Source organism: Varroa jacobsoni, unplaced genomic scaffold (assembly GCF_002532875.2).
Source record: "Varroa jacobsoni isolate VJ856 unplaced genomic scaffold, vjacob_1.0 contig01242, whole genome shotgun sequence".
In the NCBI taxonomy this organism is placed as follows: Eukaryota; Metazoa; Arthropoda; class Arachnida; order Mesostigmata; family Varroidae; genus Varroa; species Varroa jacobsoni.
This window is the reverse complement of record NW_019214601.1, coordinates 596-26179: the sequence shown is the minus strand read 5'-3', so window position 1 is coordinate 26179 and position 25584 is coordinate 596. Positions and strand designations below refer to the sequence as shown.

General features: G+C 47.2%; 1 protein-coding gene across 1 annotated transcript in view; it reads right to left on the bottom strand.

Annotated features, from left to right (window-relative positions):
* svp (COUP transcription factor 2) overlaps nucleotides 1–15322 on the bottom strand; it is an 81395-nt gene extending 66073 nt beyond the window's left edge. The window contains exons 1-2 of the mRNA XM_022852943.2: nucleotides 13175–15322; nucleotides 1335–1988 (exon numbers count right to left, since the gene is read on the bottom strand). Coding sequence (XP_022708678.1) covers nucleotides 1335–1988; nucleotides 13175–13574 — 1054 coding nt within the window. The 5' untranslated portion in view covers nucleotides 13575–15322. The remainder of the gene's footprint in view (nucleotides 1–1334; nucleotides 1989–13174) is intronic.
* Nucleotides 15323–25584: the final 10262 nt, after the last annotated feature.

The following is a 25584-nucleotide window of genomic DNA, read 5'->3' as shown; positions in this document are numbered from 1 at the left end:
GTTTTTCAAACTTTTTTTTGTTTTCAATTCTGCTCAGCTGGGAACCGTTGAGATCCGACTAAAAAAGACGCTATCGATTTGCAATGCTGCAGGATACTCTGTCATTCGTGCTCTGTTATGCTTTCATTAGAATGAAAACGTTATGAAATAATGTCATGGGCATATGCTCGTACATAGGTAGTAACACATACGACACCTTACAGCGCTACCAATAAAGGGTTAATAACGAGTTAAATTTTATGGGAATAAAACAATAATTCCTTATGTTTCTCCAGTTTCTATTACTGCAAGCTTTTCGACTTTTCATGTTCGTCCTATCAGTCGATTTGCACGCAGACAGAATCGCGGCAAACTTTCTGGGTAGGCGTCCAGTGCACGAGGAAGCGCTCGTATCGCTCGGTACCGGCGAGAGTAAGGGCAAAGTTGACAGAGCTGGGAGGAATCAGGCGCTAGATTGGGGGGGGGGGGGGGCTGCTGAACAGAGTTGTGGTAAGACAAGAAGAACGTGCCCTTGCCAGGACCACTCTCCTTAGCGGACGGCGCACGCTAAGCGCCTCCATTTACACCCGCCGTTTCCCACCCTAAGGACCCCCTTTCCACCTACTTCTAGCCCCCATCAAGCTCTTCGGGGACTCTTAAAGTGTCATCATAAAAGGAAGGAGGCGGTCCATGTGGCGGCGAGGGTGTCGTCTTAGTCCTTGCGCCTTCCAGTGTAAGGAGCGTCGCAACTCGCGAGAGTCATAGCAGGCCCAGCAGTGGTAGAAAAGCTGAATACATGACAGAGCCAAAATAGATGAACTCCGGAGAAGCAACGGATAGATACTTGTCTTGGGGACTGGAAGGCGGGGGAGAACAAGGAAAAGAAGAAAAGACAGGCGGACAACGAAGAGGTTCAGTTATACTGATGGCCAGTGTCATAAGGGCGACAAGGAAGCGATGGCAAGGCTTTATAGAGGTGGTGACGGCGACGGCAGCGGACTGCCTGGACAAGTGGGTGGTCCTGGGATAAGTGGACAGGGGCTAGAACGGGAATCGCTTCTGCGTTAAGCTCTATTCCGAGCGATTTTAGCAAGTTGGGCCGGACTGTGCTGAAGAAGGAAGACGGCATGGTATACCAGGAACTACTCGCAACATGGCAGCCAGCGAAAAGGAATAGAAGCTCTCAAGAAAAGCACAGCTGCAGCAATAGCTGCTGCAAGAAATCGGAGAACATTGAATAGTGTAGTTGTTGTTGTAGTGTAGAACCAGTTAACAGAATACTATATTGCTATAAATGTTGCGTCCAGTTACATCTGTGCCTAGAAATGGGTACCTATTATTGCGCTATTTCTTACCTGTTGTGAAGAGGACGATCGCCTTGAGACACGAGTACTCGGCGGCGTCGACATGGAGCGCCTTGAGCTTCTCGACCTGCTCCTGGAATATCCGGATGTGGTCCATGAAGGCGACGACGCGATCGGCCGCCATCGGCGACGCGTGCAAGCCCGCAGCCGCCAACAGGGGCGCTACGTGCAGCGGCATCGAGCTTTGACTCGCGTTGAGCACGAACAGCTCGCTCCAAACGAGCCGCAGTAGCGCCACCTGATCGGTGACCTGCAATTCGGGGAAGAACGGGATATTTCGAGCCCACTCGACAGCCGAGTAGAGCAGCCTGGCGGCCAATTCGCACATGTCGCCCATAATCGCGTTGTTCTGGCCGGCCATACCAGGCGCAAACCTCGAGTGGGGATACGACTGTTCTGCGCGCAGCAGCAACGAGACAAAGCTGGAAAGGTACGACGCACCGTTGAGGGTGGGCGGGTGCTGGGGGGGCGAGCCGTCCGAAGACGATGACGGCGTCGCTGCCCCCGAAGAACCGTTCGCCAACGCAGCGATGGCGGGCATCTGCCCAGGGAGGGATGGAACCACCACCGGAACGCCACCGCCAGTAGGGCCCCCGCCAGCAACGACGCCGTGGGATGAAGGCGGTACACGACCGCGTTGAACCGCTGCAAAATCACGTGGACAAAAAGAGACAGAAACAAGTACATGCGAAAGTTGAGGACATTACTGCAAACCGGACGCTTATGAAATATACCTGTCCTATATGTTGCTCACCAAGAACAATGATAATAGCAGTGTTATACAGTTATGCTATCGATCAGTACTGCAATCTCTCAGTAGTTGTTCTGCAAACATAGACTGGGGCCACAACTAGAGTACTTTGAATCCAGAAGAGTTCTATAGTAAGAAAGACATCGTGCAAAAATAATCTATGAACCGAAGCGCGACCCAAACGTAGTGTCTCTACGTAATACTGATCGCGACGAGCGCGCACCCGGTTTTGCCACATGAGTTAAATATGCCACATTTAAATAAGTCAGCGTATATGTATATATATATATATATATATATATACAGCTTGTTATTATTTTATGGCAAATGGAAACTAAAGTATAGCGTTACCTATACGAAACAAGCGCGAACATGCAGAAAATATAATTTCGAATAGTTCGATCGTTTAGCTTGTACTCTGTCCTTTTGTCCCAGTCCCAAGTGACTAAGGCAAATCAAAGGTCTTTGCTATATGAACGGGCTTTTCAGGTATACAATATATAGATAAAAATGTAAGATGTTCTTATTTGTGTATGTACACATTTCTGCTTTTTCGGTCTGTAAGTTTGTTTCTCACCTTATCGCTCGTTTGTATTTATCAGTCTAATATAGATATTCATAAATGTATAGGACGCACGTATATCCTTCGTCGGAGCGTCTGTCTCTGTCTACAGTGTGATCAGGTGAACTCTGACGATATCAATCTGTCCGTGGTTACGTTGCATGTCTGCTTGTTCACGAGAGTGAATGCGCCGATATTAGTAGGTAGGCATAGGTATGTATGGAGCCCATCCGAAGAGCGTTGTTCTATTGGGTCTAAACGGCCACAAGCGTCGAGGAACTGCCCAGGAGTGAAGGGGCAGGGATAGGGCGCGCGTCGCCTTTGAAACGCGTTGCTTTTACTCTGGCTGCCTTTGAGACATGCCTGTGTATCGGATGTAGCACCGATGTCTGTGAATTTTGATGGCGTTGTGCCTGTCTGGCGCTGCTGCTCCCTCAAATCTATAATTCTGCAGCTAATGCCGGTACGGGCTGTGCATTCAGCAAACCGCTTCTCATCGTATGTATTTTACCTATACATCCGCTCACCCTCTCCCCTGTTCTCTGTTTCTTGTTTTTTTTTTTCTGTGGTCGTCGCTTTGAGAGCGTCGTGTTCACCGCCACCGCCGTCGTCGTTGCTCATCGCTTCGTCACTCTTCCATTCCCGTGCTGGTGTTGGACATTTAGCAGCATCAGCACGGGCAGACGACGGTCGGTCCCTCCAACCGCCTCGCGTCCAGCCGAAAAAAGTAAAGGACCAGTAGCAGCAGAAAGAGCCGAGACGACGAAGCGTCACGAGGACACAGCACAACAACAGCGACAGCAGCAGCTGACCTACCGTACGCAGCAGCATAACGCAACATATATAATAAAGCAATGTTGGTTGGCTGGCTGGCCACGATGCTAGTGTTGCAACGCAGCGTTTGCTAAGTGAGCCAGTCGAGTGGAAGGTTTAGAATGGTGCGCCAGCTACACCGCTATGCAACAGTGTCTAGCAGCAGCAGCAGCAGCAGGACCAAAAACAGCAGTAAAATCAGCATCAGCCGTAGACAACAACAGCAAAACGCAAAAGAATTCTGGTGCCAGTAGGTACGTCGAGAGTACAGGGGAAATCGCGCTGCTGCTGATGCTGTGGCGACGACAGCGGCCGTAACGACGGAGCGGCAGTTGCACCACAACGGTGAAAAAAGATCAAGATCGGTTGGTGAGCGACGATCTGGTAAGTCAGCCATCTAGTCAGTGAACGAACGAACAAGCGCTCGGGGTCAAGCAACGGACGACCCCTGGCGTCACCATCGGCACCACTACCGTCACCGCTGCCGCTAGCGCATCCAGGAGCAAATGTAGTGGTAGCGCCTTCCCCATCTACGGAACTACAATACTTCGTCGCTATCAAACAAAACCAATATCGGCAACAGCAGGTGGCTAAACTCGTCACTGTTATAGCAGACGACAAATACAACACCGTGCGCTTGTATTCAGGAGAAAAGAAATAGATAAAGAAAACCACAGCAACTTAAACCTAACGTAGATGATGCTACTCATATATTAACAGGTGCACTCCTTCGTTCAACTCGACTGGCTTGGAGATATATATATATATACATATAGAGAGAGAGAGAGAGAGAGAGAGAGAGAGAGAGAGAGACAAGGGGGGGGGGGGGGGGGCTGCTCATAAGTGTAACCGAAAGATTTGGTAAAACGTAGAGGAAGTAAGCGGCCACCCAATCAAGTGCCGTTCGCGAACAGTATTCTCCTTATTGTATCGTCCACACACATATATATGAAATGTTTAAATGTCTGACAGTCCGTAGCGAGAAATGCTCACCACAGCTCCTACCCAGATGACACCCGTTTACAATATCTATCAGTCTGCTGGATATACTTGTCATCTGCATGTGCATCTGTGTGTGCGTGTGTATGTATGTATTGGAAGCCAAAGAAGCTAACCTTAAGCCGCTCACTATCCGAGCTTAGACCACCCAGCCACGAGGCGTAAGGGCCAAGCATGACTTAATCCAGAGCGTTCAATATCGTAGATACCGTGGTGCATCTATGGACAGGTAGAATAATAAAGATACCCTTTCTGCTCGGTTTGATCGGACAGAAAAGAAATATCGATATACGGTACATTTTTCTATCTTCCGTCTTTTTTGTTTGTTCCTTCCTTCTTTTTTTCTGAAATCAGCTAATCCCTTGAGCGGCGTCGATGGGACTGTTTGTCCATTGGCAACGGAAGAGTGAGATTCTTCTTTCGCTCATCCGTTTGTGTGTTCTTCCATTCCGCCGGAGAAGATCGAAATGATCTGCTGCTGCTGATGCCACTACTGTCGCCATCGCGTCATCGTGGTCTCCGTGCCGACTCGACTCAAGCCGACAAATGGCACTTTGATGTTTACCTTAGCCCTCTCTCAATGGCTGCTATGCCACTAGTACTTGTGGGACTGCCACTATGATTTCTACTAGTCCAACTTTTACTTCCCATGATAATGGTGATGTGGTCCTGATCATCATCGCGATGATGATGATGATGACGATGTAGTGGTTGGTGAGGCTGATGTTGGCGATAATACTGCGCCTGTTCCTTCTCTGCTGGTATCGGTCATACGGCACTCGCCGCCGCCGACTATGGGACACCAGCTGCACTGTTTACATTCGCTGCTCCCCACGGAGGTCTTTACACCCCTCGTCCCCTTGTGCCTGTGCCTGTCGCTCACTCGCTCAGACCCCGGCGTTATCCATCGCGCCAAGGACTCCGCCGAGTGTGTCTCCTATTTTGTCGTAGTCGCTGAGGGGTCCGCGCAACCATCATTGATACCATCGTGAAGCCACCACAACCGCGAACCACAGCGACCGCTGCTGCCGCTCGCCTGATTGTAGAGGTGAAATGGTGATGGCGGTGGTTTGGCGACGGTCGCGCTGTACCGCTGCTGCTATAGTGAATGAGCAGCAGCTCCATTGCGCAATGACTACGGCCTGGATGGCACGACAGGCAGCGGCGTCTAGGCTGCTTCAACTACTGCAACTGCGGTCGGCCTAAAAACTTATCGGCGGCGCGACTCGTGGATCTTGTCGCGTGTCGCGGATCTCAAGCTCCTCTTCGCCGGGATCCCGGCAACAGCAGAAGCGGTAGCGGTCGGCGGCAATAGGACGAGAGGTGAGGAGGCCGAAGGGCCGCAGCAGCTTCAGTGACTCATGGAGCAACACCTCACATGAGCACACAAGGCTGGATGGAGGAGGATCGCCAGCCTCAAGAAGAGCGTGCTACTGTCTAGTTTCGACCACGACGAACTCGGCTTTTATCATCATCATCATCATGACCACCATTAACATGAGCTGCATAGAAGCCCAGTATGAAGAGACTAAGCCTGAGTTTAAATTCATCATTGCCCTCTTGCTGGGGCAGCATCTGCGCGAGGGGTTACGGGTGGACTTGGGAGTGCGGGGATAGAGTCTCACGATTTTGAACTACAGTCTGTTTCGTTTTGTAGTCCAACAGGAGTAGCGGTAGCTAGAGAGTAGGGCAGCTAGGCCAGCTAAGCTAAGCCAGCTTCGTCATGAAGGATCCGCAAGCTGCATACCTACAGTTGGCCATAGCGCAGTACTTGAGTTCGTAGTGGTGGCTTTTGACCGCATAAGGCCGGCTGTATGGCCACTCAGTCGATTCAAACGAGCCGACAACCCCCACAACGAACCTGGACCATCTATGGAGATTGGTCATTTTTCATTCGAAAGTCGCGAATACCACCCATAGTTGCCACTGTCCGAGGCACTTGCACGCAAAGGTAACTTCTTTTGCTTGCATCCAGATTCGATCCAACTATATACAAGAAAATCGCATGAGGACTTCCATGGCCGCTGCTATGTTCCACCTTGATAGTCTGCAGCACTCACTGCGCGCTCCGCACAACTGGCCGGTAAGTCCATTTCAGACAGAAGACTCTAAAAACCTCGGCGGACATAAATTATTACATAGTTTTTATTGATTTTTTGAAATTTTTGCCGGAAATTCACATTCATGAGACACACTTATACAGTAACACAACTGATTGCCGGCGCAATTCTCATGGAATTTATCCGACCTACAAAACGTAAGTAAGCTGGGTTACCATACTAATACTTAGCGTACGAATGAATCGGTTCATCTTTAGGTTAATGTATGTGTGTTCCTGAATATCGACACTTCATAATAAGCTGATTAGTGCTTCAGTACTCGTTCACTGGGCACCGTACTACCACCAGCGAACGGCTTTTCTAAAAGTGCCGTATTAAGATCCAATACTAGTTATGTAACTTATAGGTGTCTCTCGAACGTACTTATTCGACCTCAGTGTGGCTCCGCTTTGCTGACAAGGTAACGTCCTCTCTCAACGGCTCCATTAATCTAACAATGGGGCAAAATCAATAACTGATATGTCCGCGATGTTGCCCACGTATGGTAAAAATAGTTTGCTAGCTAAAATACGGATTTAGAAAATAGGCGCTGATGTTACCTAATAGTAACTACGACGATAATAGTGACATTGCGCTCTGGTCCATAAGATCATTTGTATCATAAAGGATGATTTCTCGAGCAGCAGAATGTGTCTCATTGACTTGCCAGCTGCTTTCGTTATTGCAGCCGTTCGAGCCTTCGGTGTTAACGCAGACAGGTAGACAGGTAAACAGACAGAAGGACAAATAGACGGCCAGGCCAACAGGCAGCAAGTTGCGGTCATAATCGAGTGAGGCGGGGGTGGCCATCGCTGTCACACAACGAGCTTACACGGCCAAAATAAGCTCACGTATCCAGACGGGGCGAATCGGTGACTTGCCCGGTCCGCTGAACGGTCGAATAGAGTAAATGAGCATCGTTACGATTGTCACCTGAGCAGCAGGGGCAGCGGTTATGACGGTGGCGACCGAAGCAGGACACGCATTGCTACGACTGCTGTTATAGTACGACGATCCGACCAGACAACAACAAACCACTTGACTAAGCAACGGGGAGCAGTAACAGCATAAAGCAGTAGCGCTGATAAGAGTGGTGGATGCAACTATACGAGCGGCGAGAACAGCCGCCGATGTCAGTGTCGACAGACTGGTAAAGCTTGTCTGCCTCGCTGTGTCTAAGCTATTAATTTATATTAAATTGAGACGACGGCCGCTGGCAGGAGGAAGTCGAAAGGTGTTTGGATAGGGCCGCCGCACGCTGACAGTACGCGCGATGTTCACAGTGGCGCCGTTGAAGCGGCTACGACGACCCAACCGAGAGAACGACAAGACTCACCGTCGGTAGTAGCAAAGGGCTGCCATTGACAGCCCATTTATAAATGGCTAACACTGAAACTACATTGCTACAACATGGACACACGCACATACACCAAGAATCTATTCTTTGTGCCCCACACCTCCCGGTCCCAGTTCGCCAAGAGTGCAAGAGATTTCTAACCTCCCACAAACACAATGCTTGTTCCATCTGATGCGATGCGTTGTGTTATGTCTGGGAGGAAGTACATGAAGAACGCTGCTAGGGTGACAGGCCCGGATGATATAAACAACGACGAGAACGAGCTTTGTTATGTATCCGTGAACGTACACCGTTATACGACATGGGCTATATACTAATGGTATTTTAGCGTGAAGTCGTCGAGACTGAACTGGTCAAGTGATACGCACCAGTAACCAATTAGAGTAGCGTTTCAGAAATACGTCAATTCGAATATTGATTGAGTAAGCTGTGTGTGATTCAAACTGCCTATGCTTACTGTATCATATTTGAGTCACACAAATGAGTACACTGACCAGCGGACTGAAGTAAAACTAGCATTGGCAATGGCCTCCCATCGCCCTTTCATTTATCAGCACAGAAACCGCCAAGTAACGATTATAGTGTAGACGAATTAAGTCTCTAGCATAGATCATCATCATCAGATTGTAAGTTCTATAAATTGTGTGACTAGAGAACTGTAACGCCATTCACACGATAAACATAAAGTTGTACTGTAGCTGGGACGCCCGTTGGGCTTTAAGCGAAACGCAAGCGCTTCTCGCTGGCCGATCCCCTCTCACTGACGGTTCTCAAGGAGATCCGCATGGCGATATAGACCTCTTTCACTATACAACCGCCATCAGCACAACCGTAGTGGCTGGGAGCACTCGTGTGGGGCCGACCTTGTCCGAGGAAGACAACGATTCGTTCATTTCGAAGTCTCCGTGTCGCTCGCTCGTTGCTTGGCCGCTGGTTCGTCGCAGTCGTATGTAGACGTTGTCGCTGAAGTTCCCAGTTGACGAAGCGTAGAAGACGGATTTGCGTGACATGAACGCACCACGGTCGGCGGTTAGCTTAGCTCAGCTGAGTAGTCTTTGGCCGGGTGACCGCCTCTCAAACGATTTCTCGTGGTTTAATGCTTGAAAATACTTGAAAAGGTTGTTGTTGTTCGCAGGTAGGACGACGATCATGGGAGTAGCGCATTCGTCCGGCTATCCGGTTGGCGCAAGCAGACGAAGTCAGGCTAAATAGCTTTGGTCTCCGGTTGACGGTAACAACCATCACGAAAAGATCAACATGTGGGACAGTTGGACGGTACATAGGTACGAAGCCGTATATCTCCCCTGGTCAAATATTACGATTATACGGTTAGGAAAGTTACGACGACAAAAATAACCCTATCGCTATCTAGCTAAACCGGACAGACACGGAATCCTTTAACGCCAATGACAAAGTATAAGCACGTTTTCTTCCACGGGTAGAAGCTCATCGAACGTTGTCTTGCCTAACATAACAGTACGTTGTACCTGCCCGCAGTTGATGTGCTAGCATCTCACCTGTGTGTCTTAGTAAAATCGGTATTCAAAGCTGAAGTGCTCAATTCAATTCTATACAGACAAATGATCTCGTGGTACACGTATTGCCCTTCTTGGACGCCCTCCGCCGCGAGACGACTACTAACAACAGCAAAACAATGCAACCAGCAGAACAGATGGATTATATGCACTCATTGCAGCTACAAAAACAAAGAATCAGGTTAATTTTGCTAGAGCGAGAGCACTCATGGTCGACGCGGTCCGCCATTTCAACGGCCACCCCTACCACTAATACAGGCCCCCTGTTCCCCACCTCCTCCTCCTCCTCCTCCTCCTCCTCCTCCACCCCCCTCCCCTTCCCCTTCCCCTTCCCCTTCCTCCTCCTCCTCCTCCTTCTTCTTCTCGAAGAGGATTACGGAGACGAGTTGTAAAATGGCGCGAACCAACGATCAGGCAAAAGCCGCAAACAACGAATGGCGCGTTTCTGCTGCTAAGTTTCATTTTCGCGCGAACAAGGCGCGCTCCGGTAGCGGTCCCCTGACGGATCGCAAATGCCTGCTACCATCAAACATGTCGAAACGCTAGACTCCCTTTGAAGTCCGAAATAAACTGCCTCCAAGCTGAAATTTTCTGCGTCATGTTAATTGTTCACTTATTTTGCGTCGTTCCTAGTCTAATTTAGTTCCGTCCAGTCGAGCCTGCGAGCACATCGATAAATCCGACTATGACCGCCAAAAATAAAAAGTAGTAAATAATAATAACAATGAAGCAGGCGGGGTTGTTGGAAAATATAACAAACGATTGAAACCTAGTCCACGGTGCGAAACTGACACGCATAGCAAATATGGGTGCGTGGTAGGCCATCTCCTCCCTCCCTCCCTGTACCATGTATAATAAATCTGGTTCCACTCGTCATTTTAGCGCGCCATAATTAGCAATTTTCGAAATGTCATGTGTTGTGATACGACACCGTCAATCTTTTTTGCTCTGGGCGGTAAATACCGTTTTCCTTCGAGTTCTTCTAAGCTAGTTAACTAGTCCCCCTGTTGATGCGTTTATTTTCTTCGAACTGTAATATATGATATACATGCATATATATTTATGTAACAACACATAGGATACGATGTGTACGAAAGTTATCCTATGTGTATATTTAACGGAAACAGTGACCTCACGCGCTCGTTGTTTGTTAGTTGGCAAACCGCAGATACACGAACAGACGCATCAGGCAGTGATGCACAAAGGATCAAACCCCAATCTGCCGTCGTCACGACCGCCACCGCCGCTGCCATCATATGGACTTCCCTTCCTCTATTTTGAGAGAAATTACACGCTTTACCATCGCTCCTCTTCCCTTATAGAGTGATAGCACTTCACCGTTTTTCTTCGTTGGTTCCTTCTCCTTATTCTTCCATTTCATACGCTGCTGTTACCAACAACAGTAGCGGCGCTGCTGTGCTGGTCGATTCCTTGTTCCGTGGAAACAATTTCAACTTTTTTTTTGTTGTCGACTCCGGCTAGAGTTCGGCTGATTCCCGTGCCGTTGGTCCTGTCATCCACTTGGGGGAGGAAGGGAGGACAGACTTACTGTGACGACTATGATTCGTCAGTCGCCGTCTGCGGTCTGGCTCGTCCACCGCGCAACTAAGAATTGATACGGGGAAGAAATACTAATAATAAAATAATAATAATCGTGCCACATAACGCAGCAACGAACGAAACGCGGACCGGCAGCTCCGTCATCAGCGGTCTTTGGAAGCCGTAGCAGCAACAGTGGCAGCGGTAGCATCTACATTAACGTAAGCACCGGGGGTCGAACGAAAGAAGCGAGGAAAGCTAGTAAAGGCAGCTACAGCAGAAATCGCAATCGCAAGCGCAGCACCATTTGAAGTACTGTCATTTCGAAGCGAGTGACCGATAAGCGGTCGAAACAGTCGGCTAACAACACAACACAGCCCTACGACGAAAGGAAGCGACTTTGACGACGACGACAACAACGACGACGACAAAAACACAGAACAGAACCCAACGAGCGAATACGCGAACAGACAAGAAGAGCGCTAGAACGACGGAGAGAGAGAGAGAGAGAAAGACAAGTAGGCGGACACACAAACTGACAGACAGGCAGGCAGGCAGGCAGGCAGGCCATTTGACATACAGATACAGACAAACCACGACGCCCGGCGCTTGTTACAGCGGCAACAGAGCCGCGGCTGTGGATGCAGTTGGCCTGATCGACCGTCGGCAGCTGGGTATATTGCGCGTCCCGCTGCTGCTGTTGTGTTTAGCAATCGTGTCGAATAGGCGACCATCGTAAGCACTGCCACAATCATCGGTGCCGCTACCATCAGCATAAACTCTTTTTGTACTAACGCAGGAAGGAGGAGAGCTACAGCAAGAGCAGCGGCAGTGCGTATGGATGCAGCCACATCCTGATCTTGGAATCTACGAATATATATGTGTACATACGTCGTCTGTGGTTATCCGCAAAACGCGTCGTGCTGACGCACAAACACCAATAACAACAGCACCGAACATCGGCAGAAATGCGTCCATTTATTGATTGGTGATTGGCGTACGTGGTGAATGGATTAGTTCTGGTGCTATATATATACACCTATTTAAAATTATATTTATGTACATACATGAAGAGATATATGTGGCGTGTCAAGATAATAGCGAAAACCATAATAGTGCCGATGCTTCTAACGGAGATGATATCTTCTCGCCGTTTAAGGTTGACAATGACGAGCCGCTCGGTGCATACATTTATATTACTTGTATGCATTTGCGTCCGTATGTAGATAGGGTCAAGCAAGGACACACACACCTATCCAATAGTAACTAAAAATATACTAGATATGTTCATTTTTCGTGTGTTTGGTAGGTGGGCGGATCGGGAAAGACATGCAGGCGAACTTCATCATTTCCAGCATCAGCTGACGGCAGATCAGGTAGGCACCGATTTTAGAAGAATAACTAATTAAGAGAAACAATTTACTCTGCCGAGTCTTGCAGTCGTTGTCAATGTCTGCGTCTTTGTGTGTGTGCATTAAAGCGTGGATCTGAATGGAGTCCTCGTCATCATCGCTGCTGCATGGGTCGTAATCGTGATGCCATTGGAATGGCAATATAACTCGCATCGTTAATGACCAAACTAATTGGATTGGGATTTTGGCCAGACGGGGAAAGGAGGGGATCGAAGGGAAATTCATTGAAACTGGGAAACGCTGGAAGGCTGTGCACTTTAACGAAAACTACGGATAGACAAAGCCATTGCTCAAAGCTGTCCAGCGTCCACAGATTCGTACAATCCTCTTTATTCACGGGCTCTGACCTGATGCCTGCTGGCTGATGCCGAGCTGGGCCGAGATCCTGCCCAGGTGCCCAAACAGTTGCAGGGTGGACATCGATGTGCCGCAACTTGTTGGTTGAATTGGTGATAATTGGGATGGTGGAGATGTAGATGTTAATAGCATGTTGTTTAAGGAAGTGCAACTCGCAACTCGACCATAACTTGTTGTTGACCTAGTTGGCGAGTAGCAAGTTGTGCTGTGAGAAGTAGAACTTGTAGAAGCCACTAGATGTGTCATAGTTTGATCTTGTGGTGTTGTTGTTGTGGTTGTTTGAGGAGTAGAACAAAAATTGCCATGGCATCGGTTAATGTGGCCCGTAGTAGACGAAACAGCCCCTTTAGGGGACCGTTTCTGTCGGGCCTGGGAGCCTGAATGAGCAAGATCATAGTAGTGCGTACCTTCTCTGCGCATGCCCATTTTGAGGCACTTTTTGAGTCGGCAGTATTGACACTGGTTGCGGTGATGTTGGTCTATGGGGCAGTTCCTGTTCCCTCGGCAGGTGTAGCTGAGATTCCTGCGCACGCTACGTTTGAAGAACGACTTACATCCCTCGCACGTGAATTGACCGTAGTGCTTTCCAGAACTCTTGTCACCACATACGACGCACTCGATGTTATGCGCCTGCATCTGAGCCGCGGTGGGCCCGTTCTTGTCGGACTGGGGGGTGGCGGACTGCGGAGGATGCGGGTGCAGCCCCATCAGCTCGTGCTCCCCCAACGTCCCTAAACCTACACCGACGCCGACACCGCCCACGCCGAGGCCCGGCGGCTCCCGCCAGGGCGTCATTGCGAGCGCCATCCCAGCGGCCACCGAGCCGCTATTTTGCTGATACAGCAGCACTGTAGAGGCTGGGGGTTCCCGCGTCTGACAATCAGTGTTGGCTAACACCACAGTGGTCCTGTGTGACGGTAGTGGTGGTGCTATGGGCTGGCGCCGTCGTCGCGCGCCGGAAGAGGTCGTCTAGACGCTCCAGTCGCTCAACGTCACTCCCGTGTCTCTTTCGGCTTCGGTTTCGACGTCGATTTTGTAGACCCCGTTGACTTCGGCGTTGACGGCAGATAATGATGATGATAAAGTTCGTCAGAACTGTCGTCAAGATACTGAGCTGTTGTTGATAACAATGCTGCGCTTGTTATTCTTATTGTCGTGGAGATTGTTTATCTATATTGTTGTTGTAGCAGCAGCTATCGGCTTGGTGTACGGCCGTTCCGTCGTTACTAGAACAACAAAACTTGACGGTGCACGCATAAAGCATGAGGATATATTCGAGAGAGCAGGATATGGCGGTGGTGGTGATGATGATGACGATGATGATGATGATGACGACGATTATTAGGTCCTTCACTTCACGGCACACTTAATAATCTCACACTCACAAAAACACTCTTTTGTAGTATTCACGCACATGTAGTGAAACAACGAATGCAACTTATGACGAAAAAATTAATTATTGGATTCTCCACTTTCCATTTAGCCGTTGGTAGAGGCTGTTGGAAAACACAATTTGATATATATCTGAGTGTGCAGCTCAGTTGAACACGTTATTTTCCCACCAACTTTAAACCGTTTGCACTTATTCACGTACTGGGCTAATTGCACACCGTCGTTCAGACGTTGTCGTCGTCCTCGTAGTAATATTTAGCCGCTGTATTTTTGTCATTTGTTCTCTTTTCAGTCGCGACGCACGATTAAATCATCCTTATTACACCGTCGTTGTCATTGTTGTTGTTGTTGTTGTTGTTGCTGCTGCTGCTGTTGTTGTTGTTGTTGTTCTCTTTCTTCTCAATAACTGCATGTATACGGCCATTAGTTATTAGTTAGGCTGCCTGCCTGCCTGCCTGCGGATGTCCCACATTTCCAAGATCATCGTAGTAACAGCGACGGTGTGCACTGTAACAGAAATAAACACTACGCTCTTACTATTAATAATTAACTGCGCGCCGCTTAGTGACTATTGTACCAGGTCACTGGAACTTGTTTCGTAGAAACGCGGTGTTTTTCGCTATGAAGTACCTTCATCACTCATTCATTCATTCATTGAATGGTGATGATCGGTGGGTGAGCGGATGGGTGAACGGGTATACATCACTTGACAGTCCATTGGATGGTCTGGATGTCACTGGCGCGCCGGTCCGTCTTTCGTCTGTGGACACCACACTAAATTTATTCCTTGACGGCCTGTCTTTTTGTCCTGTCGATGGGTCTTTAGTCGTCGTCTTCCTTGCCGTAGTTGCAGTAAAACTAGTTAGTAACAGTGAAGTGCCATTGTGTATTGGCGTCCAGGTAGCCTTCGTGGTGTCAGTAGTAGTTGCGTTAGTAACACGGCCTTTCTATTTTGTTGGAAAAGAGCACCGAGCTGCCGAGCCAGGCAGGCCGCGAGCAGTTCCTGCACACCAGCGTAGGTTAGCAGCACAGTAGAGCGCAGAGCGGCTCGGCTCAGCGCGACGACAGTAGCAGCAGCAGCATCAACACCAACCAACAAACCCCGCAGCAGCCACAGAGCGAGCGGAGCAGCCACAGGGCGGCCGGTCGCTGGCGTACAAAGTTCAAAGTGGTATATCTAACTTTAGGCGGTCGCAGGCTGGGTCATGCCAGTGGCGGGGGCAGGCGCTGGGGTCGAAAGGCGCGCGCTCATTGGCTGCCATCGGGATCGCCCTCTCCCACCCCGTGGGACCATCCCGCCGCGACCTGCTCCGCGCGAGCTTAGCGAACAGTCGCCAGGCGGCGCTCGTAAACGTCTGCTGTTTGTCCTAGCTGCTGCCGCCGCCGCCGCCGCCGCCGCCATTGCTGGTGTCTATGCCGGCCCTGCTCACATCAGTCCAGCGATTCTGATCGGCTCGGATCGGATAGGAGAGCAGCAGCGGAAGAGCTACTTACCACTTACGAGACTAACCGCTCCAGGAGCGGCCAAATAGTGAGTGAACTACAGAGACGGAGATGGCCTTCGATAATTCGGGCAGACGGGTGGGCTGACGGTTGTCACAAGCAAACGGGTGACGACAGTTGAGGGGATCGTTGCGGTAGTGGCCTGATTCGCCAGGTCAAAAGGAAACCAAGCCTAGACTTAACGGCATAGCCAAAGTCGCTTATCACATGGAGAAAGACTAAAAAAAATAGCGAGTTAATACAAAAAGTTATCGGTTGATCAAAATGGCAAAACAACAGAAAGGCACTTATCTTGGCTGTATTGTATACAAATAAATAGTAAGCAAGCATCTCTGTAGATGATTGATCATGTTTATACAGGCGACGCAACGTCTGTTCTCCAATGGCGTAGGCAAAATATCGAGTTTCATTGATAAAAAGACTTGTGCTCACCAAGCAGTACGGACACTACAAATAAGGCCAAAATGCATTCCGAAAGAGATCTGCGTGACAATGTCTGTAGCACCCAGTAATCACGCGGTTAGTAATACGCGAATTCAGCTACAAATTTACCGCAAAAGCAGGCTTGGAGACTATAATGCACAATGAGTAATCACCATATAGTTAAATGAAACAGTGCAACAAGAGAGAAGGCTGGTAACCGGTAGATTGATGATTAGCCGGTGTTGGAATAGGTGAAACGCACACGCAACTAGGATCATTCAAAGCCTCCCTTTCACTAAGTAGGTCATACTTCAGACATCGAAATCTCATTCGATTGGCATTATCTTAACAAATGCTACGCTGATGTCGTTTGCCTAATAGCGTCTTAGCCTAAAGGACTCTCTAAGCTTGGCTTGTGGTTCGGCAGCTCGTTAAACAGAGGCAAATTTTTTTTCCAAAAACATCCACCTAATCAAGCTGACTAAGATGTCTGTTTATTTGATTTTTGCCGGCACACTTGAAACAATAATAGTTTACCCTCAATATATGATTGCTAGTAAGACGAAGCCATATAAAAAAAATTCTGCATTACTTAAATATTGAGTACATATGCAGCCAACTGATTCTCTTTCCCTCCCTCTCTCTCTCTCCCTCTGTCTCCATATATATATATATATATATATATATATATATATATATATATATATATATATATACATCTATTGTCGATGAACGTATTAGATTACGTGGTGATAATGAGTTTATTTTTCAACGACTAAAAGGATTACTAAGATATCAATCGACTCCTAAAAAGGGGAAACAGTTTTCTACGTTAGACTCAACTATACAAGTAATTAAGCGCCGCTAAAACGTAATTAAGAACACCTCATTCTCATTGCGGCGACAGTATTGAATTATCAAATTGCAGTTAGAAAAAAAAACTGGCATGTGACTATTAGTTAATATTTGAAGTTACCAAAAAGGTCTTTTCTAACCGTATTTTTATGACTCTAACAGCGTTCAAAATGGCCGTACGGTGCAGAGGCATCGAGTAGAAAAACAACTATGTCCGCCGTTGCCAGTTCACCGTTGCTTTGGTCGAACTTCGCTTTTCTTTAACTATGTCTCCTAACGATTGTACCAATCCAACAAATAAATCAAATTTCTACAATTCACACTACTTAAAGATGTTTCCTCAATATGCACACGTCACAAAGCTCGACCGAACCGGCTAAGGCCATCATCAGTCATCTTCTGCTCGCGAAGCATTTACATTGAGCAGAGCCGCATCAATCCAGATAATAGCATCTGATCAATCGTCGGTCGCGGCATATTAAAAACAGTCAACAACGGCTTATACCGTAACGCATATATATATGTAATGGTGCAATGTAAATACCGCTAGTTCAACGTGACAAGGAAAGGTTACAATGTTATCAACTGAGCGTTTACAGTCAGCGCGCAGACACTGAGGAAACTGCCATAATACGGTCGCAATGTCCAGAGCCATAGCTGACTGGTCTGACTGAATATACAACGCGGGTCTTACTAGCAAAAATATTGCCAAACATTTGCCCTTCGGCAGCATTTCAATTGGGTCATTTACTACAAATGTTTTCTAGTTTTTCGTTTCTTTGTTTGAATGTCGAAGCGAGCGACAATTTACAATTGTATATTCGTGCTCAATAGAGATGTGCATGAATGTACGCCAGCGAAGAAGTCTCACGCGTTTCTTTGTCCAACAGCGAAGATAGAGCGATATAATCAGACCATCATGGCAAATTTAAGTGCTTCCTCTCTGTTCAGTTGCGTCTGTTGCCGCGCTTAGGTGATAGATTCATTCTTTGATCTTTTCAAAAAACCTTGACACGACAAGTGCACTAAAGCGATCGTTGGATCCTCAAAATCCCTTTTTACGCTAAACTCATTTTTGTTTTTTGTCGGAATTTACAAGTAATCCTCGCAACACAAAATCATACCTGATCATAACAGCCATACTTGATTACGGACTTATCCGCCAAGCCGGAGCGAACCTATTGTTGAATTGATCAATTAAAAACATTGCTAGAGACGTCGGTCTGTGACAAATAGTGCTAGCTCACATACAAGGAAAACGAGTGCACTGGTTTACCCAGTACGGCGTCATAAGATAACAGACGGGGTAAGCCTAAAACGGGTTGATTACTGAACGTTTCATGGGCCTTGTCCTAGTTTCAATTCAATTAGAAAAGCTGCCGGAGAAAATAAGATCAAGTCCTCTTAACCAGGAAACTGGACAGAAAGCAATGGATGCTCGCTAAGGGATCATCTCATCTAAGCAAGCAGCCTAACACTTTCTTGAATAGTGCCATGCCTTCAAGCATAACTTTAGTACGATGAATGAGCTAAATGCTTGCAGCAGTCGTGAGTAAAGACCGAAGGACAGTGAGTATCAAGAGCACCCGTCGCCAGGATTCACCAAGGACAAGAAGTGAATCCTTTGCTGAAGTTCTGATTGCGTTACTCGTTTGGCCTCCGAGGCATCATCGCCCCATCCCTCGGGCTGCCGACGCGGCGAAACAGGCAGATCAGATGGGCTCAGAGGTCTTGATCTTTGCTGGGCGGGGCGCTAACGGCTGTGATCTTGCGGTCAGTGCCAAGTTGCCTCCTCCTTATTGCAAGGTAGCAGAACGGCAGCACTCATTGGTGCTAAACCAAGCTCATTTGGTTGATATCAGACTGACTGCTCTGACCCTGATCACACTTGATTGGATTGACTCCTCAGTCGAGAACGACGCCGCTACTCGGCAGGGAAGATGTTCTTCGCAACTCCCATAAGCTCAGTGTTTTTGCAAGCATGTTCAAAGCTTATCATACTATTTTAGCTCTACTATCAATGCTAGCTATCTGTGCTTTGAGCAGTTCGAGTTTGTTTCATCAGTTCTTATCTTGGAAACGCATAGCCTGTACACGAAGCTGGGTTGATGGAACGATGATAATTGCAGCTGAATGAATTAATGTTCAACCAGTTGTACATTCAACAGGTGAGAGCTGCAACGCAGAAACAACAGTTATTTCTGTTCACTTTTATAATGAAATTATCGAATTTGGAATTGGTTTTATGGGTGAATTGTATATGAATTGCGTATCGTTACACAATACGGCTAGCTATGCGTGGGAACGAAGCATCGATATATATATATATATATATATATAGGGTGCCTCACCGAACTCTTCAGGATCGGGTTCGCCGTTAGACGATTGTGATGTGATACAGCCGTGCAAGGAGTCGAGTGGAATCAGTCACTCCGCTGGATGGCGGTGACACACTGCTGGACTCCTCGTCGTCGGAGTCTGGTCATTCAGAGAGAACAACAGGATAACGCTTGTCTATTGTGTGTCCTATTGTGTACGAATGTGGGAGTCACAGGCCATCCATAGGCCCATTGCACATCGTCTTAGTTCCTACTTCGCCTTTGCTCCCGGTCAACTGCTTGACGGCGGCCGCTCGCTTAACTCGACCAACGCCGAAGAGGCGATATACTGCCTAAAGGGTTACCCTTTCAGGGTATCAACTCGCACATAGAGAAGCTTTAAATCGTTGGCACTCGATCATTGGGTGCCGTTGACAACAGAGAACGAAACGTGGACGAACTGCGCAATTACTCGTCCACTCGAGCTCGCGCAGTAACCGGAATGGGGGTGACGATGACTGCAATATCGTGCTGCACAATTCTGTTTTTAAGAAAGGCCTCGTAGTTCCAGCTACTTGGCAACTTCGCTAGAAAACCTACACGATGTTTTTGTTGTATTACCTTTGTAGACTATCATAGTAACAATTTTATAACTTTTTTCTCTTTATTTTGGCCTTGGAGCTTGTCGCTTGCGCTTGAGATTGTATTGCCGCTACGCAAATCACCGCACGCGTTCATTCCGAATGTGTATTCAAGTATATCATGTATGTCCTAACATAAATGCCTATTTATTAATTTCAACAATAGATCGACAATATTGGGTTCTGGGGTTGTTTATCGTAAACTAAGGCCCTTTAGAGTAAAACGCGATCAACATATGTGGCCACTCTGCGAACTTGCGTATTGAATCTTAATAGAAATTACTCTCGTCTATGAAACAAGCGCTCGAACATCCCCCATTAACATTAGACAAACGACAATTTACCGCGTCGTTTTGTGGTGCTCATTATGATAAGCAGCATCCCTTGAAATAGATAAATGGTTCCGTATGCAGGATTTCCGTGGTAATGTGTTTTTCCTATTACGTTTCGTTCAAATCTTTGCCTGCGCTTCAACTTAGCTATCGCAAATCGAACGACCATTGTGATATTTTATGCTTTACTTTCTAGTCAAAGATAAATATGAGTGACAGTAAGAATATTAGTTCGTGTAGGCTCTTGTGTTGTAAGAAGGTTCAGACGACCGATGCCAGACGAAACGCCCCACGCTGTTAAGCGTCGAAGGAAGGCGATGTTTAGATATCATGCACGCACCGCTTAAAACAGTACTTCTTACCCGCTGCTCCACGTTGCAATCACCCTCTTTGATCGTCGTTCTTCTGCGCAACTTTTCGTTCCTCAGCTTTGTCGCCTTACTACTAGCGGGTTGTGAATTTTTAGCTTCGCTTGTGCTCAAACCAGTCAGTCCCCGCTAGTTTTCTTCATGTGCTCTAGTCCTATCATGGCAGGGCGACTCAATACAAGAATGACCGCACGCCGACTGGCCTCGGGGTGCCAGCCCCAACGCTTGCAGTGGCTTCAGGTTATTGAGGGCACCGTTTCTCTTCTCTTTTGCTGGAAGCGCCTGGCAGACGGCTTGCGTCGCCAGCCGAACAGTCGCTTGGGCAAAGGCAGGGACGGGGTGCCGTTGGGGCATTTATTATTACTAGACGCTGGACGGACGCTCCACCGTCGGAGGCGGCAGAGGAGACTGGCCAAAAATTAGCCACTCGCCCTCGCCTTTCTCGTTACTCGCCTGCCATTTTCGCATTCGCTCGGAGTGACGGCTAGCACTAGATTCCTGCAGTCTTCTCGACACGGGATCAGCTTTGCCCCCCTTAGCGGCCGAGAGCCAAGCCTTACTTCTGCTAACGGTGGAACAGGCTATGATGCTGTGGCAAAGTACGTAAAACTCAACGTTGCTTGCTGCCCGTAGTAAAACGATTATTGAAAGGGAGCGTATCTACCGTAGACACGTATAGCCGGAGCCTCACACGGCAGTATACAGGTGTAGCAGCACCTGTTCCTTAGGACAAAGAAAGAAAGTCGCCCGTGAAGGTGAAGGCGGTAAGCATACGGGAGGTTCATACGGCATAGGGAAATCATTTCGCTAAGTGGCTGATCCTTCGTGGCCTCAACCTGCAGAGCATCAGACTGTGGTCTCAAGAGAAACGCGCTTTAGCACAATGGATTTTTGCTGGTCGGTTAAGAGCTGATGGTTGAGAAATGTCCCAGAAACTGAAATGCTGTTCAGATACGATCAATTACGTATAGCATCCAGTCAACGTGGAATTTCAGGCCTGTAATATACCGCTGCCTGATGCGTGCTTAACCGTAGTCGTTCGGACTCCTACTGATTAGTTGTTGTCTCTTACAGATAAATTCTCGAAAGTTAATTAAAGATGGCCGACTATGTTTCGCCGTTAAGTGAAAAGCCCGGTATGATACGCGATCGAACAACCTGACAGGGCACACGGCGCGAAATTGCCTACGTGACGGCTGTAAAGAACATTATATTTGCGTTGGGCTCTACAATAAAGATCCAGCTAAGACATTTTCATTGAACTGCTAGACATTTCAAAACACATATAATTTGTGCAAAATCTATCCGATATTGGAATCGTCGATGGTGTTCATCAGCTGCAGATAGTATTAAATACCTACCGACTGATGTCACCAGTGAAGTAAATCATGCGTCTCTGAAAAATACTTTTTGTAGCTAGTATCTTATCATTAGTCCGTATAAAGCAATTGTTGTGATAGATCGTTTATAGTTCGGTTAAACGGATCCGACTTTTCCTGTGACGGAAATACCACAGACAGAATATACTTTAGGCAAACGTAACGTTATTGCATTGTAACCAATCGTGGATTATGCATCGGCAGTGGTAAGCACAGGTTGGCAAACACCCTACTTCGCTCAGGAACGTCGCTAGCAACCTGGCAATGTTCGAGCTGCCAACTTTTCTAATTTACGCTTCTGTTCGACATTGAAAAAATATTTAATTACTATGTAACCTAGCAGTACACTCCCAATTTCGAACCGAGTTACCGTTCTGACTCGACCGTCGTTGGTCGATCATTTGCCGCTAATGCATACGGCTTTGCCTAGTTTTGCGACTACAGCGCTACTTTCGCTCACACGGCGCGTCTGTTGAAGTAATTGTCCCCTCGTTACATTGTACTTGTACCGCATCAGGCGCCAGTCCATATATTCGAATGTTTCGATGCTCTTCAACGTGACACATTCGACACTCACACCCGAAATGAACATATTCAAGTCAGCGTTGTATTGTGTATATACAATACATAGAGACAAGTGCATGGATATAGATATGGCAATGAAGTCCAGCGCAAGTAAACATGCACGCCAAGTCAAACGAATCGCAAGTGCTTTTGCAGACATTTTGTGCATTGCGACGCTGCCTTGTACTGGGCAGACGATCAAGCGGCGGCGGCGGCGGCGGCGGCGGCGGCGACGACGACGACGACGACGACGACGACGACGACCGGATTTCACTTGATGCTAGCGCCGCCGTCAGCCGACATCAACGGGTGGCTCACACACAACAAGTTAATATTATTATTATAATTGTCATGATTATGAAATTGCTCTGCACGGATACCTCGTTTGCTCCACGACTACTTGTTGTACTGCTGCTGTTACGACAACAAGCGCCATAACATACCATACGGTCGCTATGTGGCGTCCGCTATTAGTTGGGTTAACGTTTGTTGTTGTTGTTGTTGTTGTTATGGTTGCCGGTGTTAGTGCCGTGGCCGTGGTCGGCGCTGCCGCTGTTACGGAATGGGCCAAAAATGTTCCGTGTTTCCGCGACCCGTTTTTACTTCTCCCACGTCCCTAATCACCTCTGGAAGGGTTCAAAAGCATCTTTGACGCTCGTCTAACACGCCTGGACTCAGCGTATACATTTGAACACTAGATATATCAACAGCAGCGGCAACAACGGCCGATCGAGTAGCGAAACGATGCTGAAAATCTTCCGTCGTTTAACGAGTTTTACGGTAAGCGGTGCTGAAATGCAGTAAAATGCATTGATCGGAATAACTGCCACAGTCGGATAGAAGAAAGAATCTAATTAGGTGCTATTTCTATGACGCGAGTCTTAGTATTTCATTAATGGCACAGCGGAGACGGTTAACTTGACGATGGCGGCAATGGGGGAATTAATTTGTAAACTTTGTTTTCGTTACTCTACGCTTTCTGCCGATTCCAAGAAGAAAGATCCCAATGCGTCCGTTCGGAGTTTTAGGAATTTCGAGACAAGCACCCATTTCTAAACTATACAGGTGGCTCGTGCATTATTAAGCGTCTAATGGCTTCGGATCTCTCCTACTAGCGACACATAAATAGCTGAACTAACGGTATTTTTCTAAATGTTATTGACGCTCACATATTCGTGTTCCGGCTTTGACAACACGATTTGTTCTTCAACACTATTTCAACATTGGTAGTAAGCTCGACAGAATGATCTGCATAACACTGGCCTTCGTTCTTTTCGGTGATGTCTCGATCCAGCTTTAGCTGCGGCACTACACGCAGCATTTACGATTATCAGCACCAAAAAATAGCAGACCAATTGATCTTTAATGACCAAAGAAAAAGAAAAAAAAAAAGGAAAAATAATATGGTGAACTACCGAGGCTCGAACGCGAACGACAAACCGCAGAAGTGCTCAACCAGGGTCGGCTACAAGCTAGCTCCTGTTGTCACTACAACTGTTACGTATCGCAAAGTAAACCTTACGCTGGCCACTGTGGCCCGCTTGCGGTGCATTACGTGTCCGATTCGGTATCGAATAGCCGCCGTCGCTGAGGTATCGGCGACCCATACTTTTTAAACAACTGCAAACGAAGTCCATCAGCTTCTAGTGAACCGAACAGAAGTGGAATACAACGATAACAGAAAAAGGCCAACAAAAATTGAAAGCAACGCATAGTTAAATACGTAGAATATCGACTGAGACATTATTCGCTAGGTCTTCGTTCCATGTCAGTAAAAAAAGAACTGAAAAACAAAACGAAGCATATTGACCTCCAGGTAGACTTTTTTCCCCAGTTCTTTCGAGTGTTCTCAATTGGCTTCACGGAACCTCCTGAAGTACAGCTAGTTATATAGATTTTTGATAGATCTCAACATTGATTTGATCGTAGGCATATATAGGTCTACATATACTGGTTACGGAGCTGGCGCATGTGATCAACTTCGAATCGTTCGTCTCTTACCAGGCCTATCGGAAAATTGAACGACCCGAATTCAAACAAAGAAAAAAAACCTACTTTCTCAGAAGAATGCAGGTCGTACAATAATTTATGGCTAAATGCATAGATTGTTACTTTTTGCATAAACTATGGGGGTGCTCGCATCTGCCCAACACATGTGCTTTGGACATATGTCTAAGCTGGCCATAGAAGCGTTCTGATCGATCGGCAGCATCATTGTTAGTAGCGACCATACGCTTACCATTAAAGTTGGCAAAACATGATCTGTAGGATGATATTTTTTTCTTTATTTATATAAGCCGGATTTATAACAAAGTACGCGAACAAAGAGCATCCTTCTAAAATTATAAGATTGAACGCTTGAGTGTTACTAACCACTTGACTCTATTTATTCACCGAACAGAAAAAATATATAGACAACAAAAACAGAATATCTGATTTGGCGCAGGTTTGTTTTTACACTGTAATAGTATAAATAGGCTTGAAGATAGGTATAAGATCAGTAGGCCTTCATCCCAAAGACTGTAGCAGCAAGGAAGTCGACGAATCGATGATCTTTGTAGTCGATACTATTATCCTTCTTCTATTACCGCATCATATTTTCTTTATCGTAAAGATAATGTTGCCTGTCTTTCCTAAATCTCGATAAATGCTCTACCATGAATGTATTTTAGATGTCGTCATGACGCAACGATATTTCAACAAAAGTTCAGTTTCAACGACCAAGTCATCCGTCGTCAACAATTGCCACCACTGAGGTCCCTCGATAGTACGCAGTAGATGATAGTATTGAGTCTCTCTACTTACAGTTGAGAAACAATGGCCTTCTGTATTTCCCATTTCTCTGTGGCCTTCTGCATGTCCTAGGGCGATAAATAAACATGGAAACTCTTCAGAAAAAAAGAAGGGCTCTAATAGCTATCAAAATTCGTCCGATCCTGACAAGCGACAATGCTCTTCGGGTTACCGCACCACCGCCATATATATATGGTAACATATGGCGTTTTTAATGTAAATGTCTGCTTAGAGCCGTCTTACCCCCCC